The sequence below is a fragment of the Salmo trutta genome, chromosome 29 (genome assembly GCF_901001165.1).
Source record: "Salmo trutta chromosome 29, fSalTru1.1, whole genome shotgun sequence".
Taxonomy (NCBI): domain Eukaryota; kingdom Metazoa; phylum Chordata; class Actinopteri; order Salmoniformes; family Salmonidae; genus Salmo; species Salmo trutta.
In genome coordinates, this window is record NC_042985.1 from 27,475,508 (window position 1) to 27,486,999 (window position 11,492).

The following is an 11,492-nucleotide window of genomic DNA, read 5'->3' on the forward strand; positions in this document are numbered from 1 at the left end:
GGTCTTAGTTTTGCAATTTCACATCTAACTGAAGTATTTAAGTAAAAGAATTAGCATGAAAACTAGTTGTCTCTCGTTCAATGACAACAAACACTATTGAAAAATCCTGTCCATAGTTCCCACTCCTACTAGGAGTAGTACTGTTGACCAATCACTGACGAAGGGGAGCAGACTTCAGCTACCAAACTTCGACTTGCCTCAAGAAAAAGATTTGTGCGTGTGAACAGATTTAAAAAAACCCTGCCCAACACCAAAACTTCACCAAATTTTGTCATACTATATCCACAAAATGTTTTGATTGGGAAGCATGCGACAGGCTTTAGTCGTTGCATCACACTCTGTCGACAGATGCTACTACCATTTATGTTACGTGCATCTGTCAACAAGAGATTTATGAAATACTAACGTGAGAATTAGTCTACCACCAGAGTTAAAATGTGGGCATAGGATCTGTCTCTGAGACAAAAGCCAAGGGACAGTGTTGAGACTCGGCATTTGTATCGCCCAATTTAAGGCCCTATTTGTTCAGAGACTATGCTGTTAAGTGCATAGGCCTACCTAAGGCCGACATGTATTTCCTTATTGTTACTGGCAGTAGCAGAAATCAAATAGTGCCAAGTTCTGATTTCCAAAGATAAGCTTGGGTACGTGCAGATCATGTGGCACAAGATTATGATCACTTTGTCGATTGCACAAAAGGTCTAACCGAAATGTGACTTCTGCTTTATCCCAACCCCACCAAAAGACACATACAGGTTGGAGAGGTTGGAGCAGGGGTTGCCACACTGGGCGCCCGTGGAGCAGTTGTTATGGGCGGTTTACTGCCTTGCTCAAGGGCACAGCGGCAGGCAATGGCATCTAGGATACCAGCAACCCTCCAATTGCCTGGCTCACTTTCAGCCAGATTTTTCCCCCTTAAGACCCGTGATTGAAACTAGCAACCCTCCGGTAGCTGGCTCGCCTCTCTAACTGCTAGGCTACCTGCCGCCCGATGTGTCATTCCTCCTGACAATTGTGACAATTGTGTCTTTCTTGAATTGTCCCCAACAGAGAACTGATCTGGGAATCCTTTCAATAGCTCCTAAAACAGGGTTTCTGAAATACAAGCCCTATGTAATCAATTAGAGTCACATGAGACCACAGTCTTGATGTTCACTAAAATCACAAATGGCATTTAACAGTACTGATAAAAGCCACACTTTTAAACTCAATGAGACGAGGCACTTCACTCACACCCGTGACTTATTGTATCAATACAAACCATGCAACAGGGACTGGTGTGTCGATCATTATGGGATGCTGATGTTTTGAGAAAGGTAGGCATTAACCAACTGGCTTGTTGTATTGCCAACCTCTTGTCATGCTTTATAGAGATTGTAGCCCTGCAACTATTGTGGCTTTTGCTCTACATATTTCCTCACACTCATCTGACCTAGTATCCCCTTGCCAAATTATGATCAGGGTGTCTATGCCACTGGCTACATTGTTCTGCAGTCATTTTAAACCAAAAAAGTACATATGAAAAAAGAACATAGATTAATGAAAGCCTTGTAGCATAATACCGTCAGAAATCTGTCAATTTGATATGAGAACAAGAAGGATGATAACCACTGCAAGGTGAAATGACAAGTGTTGATGTTACTATCAGTGACTGTTGCTAGGGGTGCTAGGAGGTTAAACCGCTCATGCATAGAAGGGTTAGAGCCTAAACAAGGTCACAGTAAATACTGGAAGAGGTAATGTTTTGACCTGCGGCGAATTGCTCCTCTTTACTGACGTTTGGTTAGTGTTAACCATTAACCCCTAAGAGTTTCTAAAAGGAAGTTATGGGGGACAAGGAAGTTATGGTGGAGGGGCCCACGGCCGCTATGGGACCCCCAACCAAAAGGAAGTATTACTCGTCATGTCAGTTACTGGCAGCCAGTCAATAAGCCCATGTCAGCTAATAGTTTAGTTTGCTAGGTAAGTTAGTCTAGCCAGCTAATCTAAACCTTGTTTTAGTCATGAATTAGTGACTGGGCACTCAACGCATGTTCCCAGGGGTCCTGACCTCTAGGGGGCCCTCATTGATTTTGATATTCACTCTCACTCAGATGTCATATGAACATGGAATAAGTCATGGCAAAATGTGGATTTAAGATCCATCAGTGAAGCCTTAGTGTACAGCCTGGTTTGAAGTAGGCTAGTGTGTTGAGTGGGAGTGGGCTGTGCGTTCAAATGTCATTTCTCAAAACAAGTCTTCACTTTTTTGTATACACCGCTGTAATAACTCAGCTAGTGCTGACAGCTCTTGTTCATTGACAACATTGTACGCTGAGAGCATAAGAAGCATTTATGAACCTGTTAAACATGTTGGCCCAAGACATAGTTTGAACAATAACATTGGGTGAAAAAAGTAGGCTTATTGTTCAACTTATCATCTTCCAGAAATCATGTTGTTTTCACATACAGCTTAAGGATTTTAATTTGATCCCTCTTGTTGCTGAGAATTTTCCTGTCTCACAGGAAATGCAGATTGTGATTTACAAAAATTCCTCATCATGTCAGTTACTGCACTAACAGTATTCCACATTTCATGTAGCCTCATTTTGACCAGTTAATAACCTAACCACCGATCAAGCAACATTATGGCCTAAACGTTCAAATCCTGTTGCTGCAGGACTATTTTGCTGCGACAATACAGGTCAAATTAGGATCCTACACCTGTAACTGTCATCTGTATTGGCTCTTTGAACCAAGTGAAAGAACTACCACTCTCAGCCATGTCAAAACAGCGGACGCAATGCCGACCCATTTCCTTCCATGTTGGTGGTGACATACAGCTTTCAATATCCAGACAAGCACACCAGCAATGAGCTACTCAGAAATAACCAAGCATTTTTATAGCCACTGGATGGATTCACAACAAAGAGTGACCCAGACCCACAGATAACAAAGACTAGGGCCTAAGCTATAGATTAGGTAGAAGGAATGTTCAATGCCAAAGTACACAGCAATTTACATGACCATGACTCTTAAAAATAGTTGTGGATTAAGCTAATCCTAGAGACGGAAATGGACTGAAAAATACCAGCCATATTTCAAAATGTCCAGACCACACTGTAATTTGACTCTCCTACAGTCAGAGTCCTAAAGTAGGTCTATCTCTGTAAATGGCAAATGAAAACAATACCAAAAGTCTTTGGATACAAAACAATCCATTCCTTGATAGTATCACTCACATAGGAATAGTTGATATAAAGTTTTAAACCATTTAGCCTAGTTTATGACAATGTTCCTAAAGCAGTAGCCTATGCCTAAAGAGACTAAATCATATGCTGGTTCTTAGAAACCAAATCCAATGGATTTATCTGCGTGTAACTAGGCATTGAGACAAGCATCCACTTTGGCAGAAATATACTGTTACCTTACACTTGCCCCTAACTAACCCACTGTGGATCCTATCTCAGCCTAACTCACTGACACAGATGGTGTTGGAACAGCCCTCTGCAGCCCCTGTAGCACCCCAGCTGGCATACTCTTACTATACCCTGCATGACATATAATACCCAGCATGGCGTATTATAACTTGGTCACTTGCAAAATTATGTTTGAGGGGAAAACGTTTTGTACCTCTTGAAACAAAACGAGAGAAACAAAATGAACTTTTGAGCCTCCAAAACCATGAATAAAAACACAAGCAACCACCCAGTGAACAAGGAGATTATTTCATAAAGACATGTCTGAGAAAACAGAACCTAGGCTGTAACTCTGCACACCCTCATCGGAAGGCTTTAGGCCATGTTTCAAAAGTGTGCCTGGGTAGTAGTGTGAAACTGACACCATCAACTGCTGTGATTAGGCTAAATTAAATTGTGTGGAGCAGAAAAAGAGTGGGATAGCTGATTCCGGCCTCTCTCTAAACCGATGATAATCCCAAAGGGTAAAAAGAGAGATCACTAATCCGTCCTTTCTCTGTGTATGCCATGCCTGCAGATTTGAGGTAGAAGTGCAAGCACAGGAGTGTGGGACTGAATGTTTGTGCATCGGTTTTAAAAGATAGAGGAGATTGGTAGTCTCATTGTTCCAATGAGAAAGTCAAACAAGTAAAATTATCATCAAGAATCTAATCAAAAACTGGCTTCATTTGTTGTCCCTCTGAGGTCTTGGTCTTTCATCATCATAAATATATTAGCATTCAAGGCAATCAAATATTTTTAAGCACACGCCGCCAAGTTTGTTTAACATAGCAGAGTCAATATTAATTGAGAGGAAGCACAGGTTTACACACAAAGCAGCCGCTCCCTTGTGATGGTTAATGATTGACCCTATGGGCTCTGGTGGGCCAGTTTAGTAGAGATAAAGAGGGCCTCTTCCAAAGGGAGATCTGTGGTCCAAGGTAGGACAAAGACACCAATACTGATGGAAAGCATCACTGTGAAATACAGTCATTAACACAGGGACCAATCTCCCTAGGCCTGAGCTCTTAAGCTTACCAAAACCACAGGGCTTGTAAATTGGGCCAACCAGTTAAGTTAACAGTGAAGTAAGTGTTCAGGAGTAAAGGTTTCATTGTGTGGCCATTTCAAATATCTTACCTTATAATCTACCAATTCATTTGACTTCTGATGGTAGTTACATCTTCTCCTAAAATACCTGTCACATTGCAAAATGGTCACAATTCTACAACTTGACAAGGCACGCTAGTGATGGGGGTAAAGAAAATTGCAAGACTATTTTGGACAATATTATATTGATACTTTGACTCCAAGTATCGATTTTGCTAGGTAGCATTTGCTAGCACTAGTGGCTGTACCTGCGTCAAACCTCCAGTATTTTTCATCCTATAACTTGTTCTCAATCTTCTTTCGAAAAATATTGAGCCAACATGTTTTCAGTTTTTATTATCATGACTGAACAAAACTAAATGTTCTCATGCTCTCTTCTCTCTGCAGCAGACATTTAGTGAGCAATATGTTTGGAATATCAAAACACAACACAGAATCTTGATCATCTCAATACATCGTATCGTATCAGAACTAAGTATTGTAATATCATATTGTAAGGTTAAGACAAGCGAAGACAAGCGAAGTATGCCCTTGTCCTATAGTTTCAAATATTCTTATGTTTATGGTACTGTACCTGGATCACATTACAAAACCCAACTGAGATGTATTAAACGCAACCTAACCCCTCACTGCCCCTACATCCACATATAGACTATGTGAATTATGACTAAACACAGATGTAATAGGAGAGATGTACTAGAAAAAGAAGTGTTTCACCTCTAGGGCATTCTGCCATGGTTCAGGACAGCAGAGACACGGCCATATGCTTGGCTCCATCTCCACAGCAGTGTAGTGTGATTCACTGCCTCATTAGAGAGCATGCTCCCAGAGGCCCCGGAACTCTCTCTGAGCCAGAGGGGGAACACCACAATATGATCATAATCTGTCCACCAAGGACAGAAAAGAAAAGTACAGCATGATGACACAACCTCACGCAGCCATGAGGTAAGCAGCTGTGTGCTCCAAATTCCATGTAAGCTGTGAATGTTTAATGTTTTGGATTCAACTTCAGCTGCAGGCAAACTTTGTATTCACACTTTGCATGTTTCAATTCACATATATTTATATCCTTTAACATGAAAAGAATACTCTAAAATACACAAGGATGAAAATCCTTATGCAAATCAGATCAAATTTTATTGGTCACATACACATGGTTGGCAGTGTATGTGTTAATGCGAGTGTAGCAAAATGCTTGTTGCTTGTCCATCATAAAAGTCATTGTACAGTTTTATACCAGCCACATAACATTGTAATAGATGTAACCTACCTACAAGTATTTAGGTGTTCGACAATTGATTTAATAAACTACCACTTATACCCTAAAAATGAGGTTAAGAGAGTCAACAGAACGTTGGACGTTCATTGCACTCTGTCCTGTCTATGTAAAGCTTATCACCATGCCTCGGCTGACAGCAACATCTGCTTTATTATCCCACTGTTTCCCCTATATTCATTTAACTGCAAAAGATATATATATACACTTCTGCCAAGACGTGCTTTAAAAGGATAGTCGTTGGCTCAATGACTGGAAGTCTATGGGAAGGTATTGGCAGGTAGCCTAGTGGGCCAGTAACCGAGCGTTGGGCCAGTAACCGAAAGGTTGCTAGATCGAATCCCCGAGCTGACAAGGTAAAAATCTGTCGTTCTGCCCCTGAACAAGGCAGTTAACCCACTGTTCCCTGGTAGGCAGTCATTGTAAATAAGAATTTGTTCTTAACTGACTTGCCTGGTTAAATAAAAATGTTTTGAGGATGCTCTCTCTTCCTCAAATTCTCTACTTTCCGTTCTTATTACAAAAGTGGATAAACGTCCTCTAAGGCCGCACAAAATCTGTAGGATTACGATTATGTAAGGAGCCTGCCAGTCTAGAGAATCATACATGCCCGGTCACTCATTCCACCCTTAAAGAAGTAGTGACAGAAAAAATAGATAGCCCTGTGAGCCCACTGTAATGATATCCATCTTTAGCTCCTTAAGAAGCAGACTTTCAGTGAAGAAACTAGGCCTAGCCAAATCATTTGCATATTCTGACATGGGGCAGTCCAATACAGCCTCAAATCAGGCCAACTCAAGTTAACCCATTTATGAGCAACTCCCTGACATCAGTCAAAAGGATGATTGAGTCCTTTCTTCACTCCGCTGGCTTTTAAACCACACGAATTAAGGGTGGCTCTTTGACCCCCTCTGGGCTTCAGTCTGCCACCTCTCCAACACTGCTGGGTCTATGACATTTAGGCTACTCTCAGCAAATCTGAGCCACAAAAACAATCTGATCGTTTGTGCAGAGATTACTCTGGGCATGCAGCCTCTGTGTGGTCACTGCCAGCAGCCAGCCAGGTAGAGGATTAACAGCAATGCACAGCACGGTCAGACACACCCACTTCTCTACTTCAGCACTTAACAGAAAGTCAATACAGCCCTTTATACTTTAGGTTACCCAGATTATTGTGAATTCAGTTGAAAAACACAGTCAAAATCTTACGGATACCTTCAACAAACCACAAACATACCAAAGACATCAGAAAAACATACCCACTGTTTTTCTCTTTTCTCAGTTGAGGGAACATGCAGCTTAAGTTATACAGTATCTGTCTTTGAAAGTAGGCAATGAAGACTGAAGAGTCCTCTAAAATGCTAAGGAACTCAAGACTCAGGTGCAACACTACACCGCAGAGTCCCTACTTGCCTAACATTGTGATTGAAGTTGAATACTCACATGCACCCTCGGGACTGGCTGCATGAAAATGCTGGTAAATGTATAGTAATTAGGGGTTTGATAAAGATACCAGGATAAAAGTTGAATTTCTCTCAGACTAAATTGCACAGAGATTACTGGGGTCCTGTACTAGGAACCAAAGACGCGTGTATATTTACAAACAGAATATATATCTCTGCAGTATACTCAGGAAATTAAAAACATGTTTTCAGGAATGGGTTACAAAAAAGTTCTGATTTTAATAAAGACTGCATTTTCCACTTTGTAGGGGATTTGAGGGAGTAACAAAAGAGACATAGGCAAGTCTAAGTCCATGGGCTGTTTGCTTCACAATGAACTTTTACTGTGACATTGGACATTAATACCATTGTTCGTCAAAGGGCTTATAGATATGTTGTTGAAGTGCTGTATTGAGACATATTGCCAAAATATATGAAAAGAGATTTGGAGGATGAATCAGTGTACCTGGCCCTGAGTATTGTCAACATAACATCGTACCGTTAGAAAAACAAAAGCTGCTCTGAAACAGTTGTCAACTTGCCACACAAATAGCACATGACCTTTAAGCAAGTACAGTGTGAGATACTTCAGACATCTCAAATTCTACACTTTCACATTTGACTGTGCAGCGACCCACTCCTCTCAGTGACTCTGCTCTTTGCTGCAGATCTCGAGCAACCCCAGTTCAGCTCTGCTGTTGCATCAGTCAAGAGGACTGACATGCTGCTGCAGACACCCATTAACTGTTCAGCCAACCAGTGCACTCCCCCTTGGTTGTTGTTCAGTGGGACTAGGCCATGGTGAATATAATCTATTTAGACCTACAACTACAGCATAAAATAGGGCCTAGGCCTATATTGTACTCTAGTATCTGCCTCTTTTTTTAAAATCACCATCTGAGTGATGAGTGTGTTTGTTTAAACATTAAATATTGCAATTACTGCTGGCACAGTGTTGGTAAACACTTCCACAGAATGCATTAATGGCTTTCAACATAGGGTATCAGGAATTAACCCTTTTTGTGTTGTGATATCAAAGAGGCAGCCTTTATCCTCTCACACTCATGATAGCACAACAAATATGTGTAGGGTATGGGACCATAAATATAAATTGTTTAATTACCATCATTACATGTAAAATACAAATTAAATAGTTAGTGTAGTCATTTACCAGCTGAATGAATAGCCTTGTTGACTTATGACGAACATTAGTAACATGTTGACATTGTATCAAGGTAAGCAGATTTTGGTCCATTATCAGATACCAGTCTGTATATCATATAAAACTACATTGAATGGTATCAAAATCTTAAAATGTCTGACATTCATAAGACTAGCCTATAATTAAGAGGCAACTTTCTATTTTCTTATATAATCTACACATGGCTCTAATACAAAACAGATCACTTGATGGTACTTTCAAGACAACTGGGAACTTGGAGAAAAACGAGGTCAAATCATGACGTCAGTGATCTTCAGGTCGGAAAGTCGGCGCGCTAGGAAGATGCGTTTCCGATTACCGATTTGGAATTCCATATTGGATGACCGTTCAAACCGATTTTTCCCAGTCGAAGCTCTTTTTTTCCCCCGAGTTCCCAGTTTAGTTAAATGCATTGAAGTCGGAGATTTCCCATTTCCTAGTTGTTCTGAACGCGGCAGCAGCCATATAGCCACGGTTTAGATGCAATGCCAAAGCGACGCGGTGCGCTGGCGTTCACGCCGACGGGGGCGGTTAAAAAAAACAGGGCAGCGCTCTCAACACACATGTACGAGAATAACAACAGCGTATATCAACGAACAGAACTAAAACAACACAAACAAGAAAATAGGACAGTCTCTGCTTAACATAAAATAGATGTATTACCTTTGGAATATAGGGATTTGGGGGAATTCAGGTCGAGATCCGCGCTGAGTAGGGATATAAAATCAGAGGGCATCGTAATGCCTCTGATGAGGTGGGGAAATCGGACCCCCTCAGATATGAGCGTCGCTGAGCTAGCAAACTAGAAATAAATATTTCTCTGACACTGAATTAATGGGAAATAAATATACCGATACCAAACAAAACGCTATTTGACATATAGGCTATGTATATCTTGAACCAGTCGTTATTAGCCTGTGTAACACTCTTCTTTCTGCCTCCTTTACATTCGAGTTTGTCAAATGTGTTCAGTTCGTCTATTTTCTGTACAGCCCCGCCCCCCCATGACGCAAACCCGTCAGCCAAGATAAAACAGTAGCCACTGGACAATAATCTGTCACATGATTGTAGCCCTACAACTAGTGTGAAATTTGCATAATTGAAAGTGTAAAAGCACTAAGCCTACTCTAATAAGGGAAAAGTACATCAGATAATTTTAATTATTGCATTTGGTGATCTCCCCCTAATTGTAATGTAGTTCTAGGATAATGCACAAGCAAATGGTCATGATGAGATTGGTCACAGCTTTTTTTTCTTTCGGGCATAGTGGCTATAAATCAAGCAGGTGCATCCACTCATCACATTGGCCATTTCTGACGTGTTAGTAAAGAAAGACTGTGGCACTGCAACTCCTATAACTTTCAAAAGTTTCAATAGATATACAGACTTTAAAAAAAATAGCAATTATAAAACACAATGGGCTTCTTGAGTGGAATGAATAATGATATGCTTATAAATCCTAACAATGGCCAAGAGCAAAGTTAACACAGCAGCAAGGTAATTGTAGAAACCAATTTGTTGATTGGGGCATGACTGTAACAATGGGTGTACTGCACCATACTGTAGATCTTGTGAGGTATGTGAGACTTCTTTCGTTATTCATGTCATATGTACCCTTTAGAAAGTTTGCAGGTTTGAAGATAGACATTAAAGTAAAGATTGGAGGATGGCACACTCTATCCTGACTTCTGCCTGATCAAATCCCAACATCATTGGACATCAAATCAAATTGTATTGGTTGCATGCGCCGAGTACAATAGCTGTAGATTTTACAGTTAAATGCTTACTTACGAGCCCATTCCGAACAATGCAGAGACCTAATCATAGACCTAATCTCACCACATGCCTCCTAAAATAGCCATTCACATGCCATGGTCTAAATCTGTATTTGATCATTACTTTCTCAGTGCATTGAGTTAATAATGTTTCATCAGTTGTTTCAAATTCACAAGTTCATTACTCTTTCTATAAAAAGAAAGGAACACTGAAAAATAAACTTCAAATGACCTTAGTGTTTATGACCCTGTCCTTGGAATTTAATGCCTTTATTGGCCCCCTGATTTTGATGATCATCAGGCCTCTCTGACCTCCCTTCCAAATACTTTCTGTTCAGTTGTAACATCTTAATTTGCCTCCTATGGTGGACACAAGACGGATAATCAAAAGATAGTACCAGTAGGCTACATTTGAAGTAAAATAGACAGTAGGACTGCGATAAAATAGCTCCCTGCCCAGCTTGTAGCAACCCAACAACCTAAGGATTTATAACGAGGGTTATAAGTAGTTTATAAACTGCTCATTATTAGTGTATAAAGACACTACTCTAACTCCTCCATCACAAGAAGCCTCATCAACCTTTGTAGAAAATACCATACAACCAAAATACGAAATATTATGTACCGTTAGATAAGACCCCCAGGGTGAATCATGTATGTCATGCACACATGTGGCAAATACTACTAACCTTGGATGAGCATGAGGGTAATGAAGTTACCAAAGGCGGATTATTATTTACTCTGAAGAAACGCGAGAAGAGTTCAGTATAAAGTGAAGCACCAACTCTAAGACCCACAGCTATAAACAATGGGAAATAAATTAGGATACAATTTATTGATTGATTTGTCCACCAAGATCCCTGTCTGTATGGCCATCATGAGTAACATTGAAAATAGGTAAAATGTCTCAATTCAAAAGCACTTTCATGCTAGAATCAAACTATGACAGGAGGGGACGGGGTAATAGTGATTATTTATGGATTTACAGCCATCTAGTGTTAAAACCAGGGACAGCCCAACGCATGGAGGAATCCATACTGAAAAAGATTGAACATGAATTTCGCAATGAATCTACACAAAGTATATTCTCGACTCATTTGGGTAAAAGAATTGCATGTCAAATTATGATATTTCGCCCACCTAAAAATGTTTTTGAAAGGGTATTCAAATGAATGCAAAATGCACGTTAAAAACCAACGGAGCATTTTTTTGCGCAGTTTTCACAAATCGATCCCCTTTGGCTCTTTGGTC

General features: G+C 40.4%; 1 protein-coding gene across 2 annotated transcripts in view; it reads right to left on the reverse strand.

Moving 5' to 3' along the window:
- The window catches only part of LOC115167275 (nuclear factor of activated T-cells 5), a 51,514-nt gene extending 42,066 nt beyond the window's left edge, over positions 1–9,448 (reverse strand). Inside the window, exon 1 of one of the 2 annotated variants that reach the window (XM_029721525.1) lies at positions 9,130–9,448. In XM_029721525.1, the coding sequence (XP_029577385.1) occupies positions 9,130–9,202 (73 nt within the window). In that variant the 5' untranslated portion in view covers positions 9,203–9,448. Of the gene's footprint in view, positions 1–5,264; positions 5,299–9,129 lie in introns of those variants that run through there. The other variant, XM_029721527.1, reaches the window with a different exon arrangement.
- Between the last annotated feature and the right edge of the window lie 2,044 nt (positions 9,449–11,492).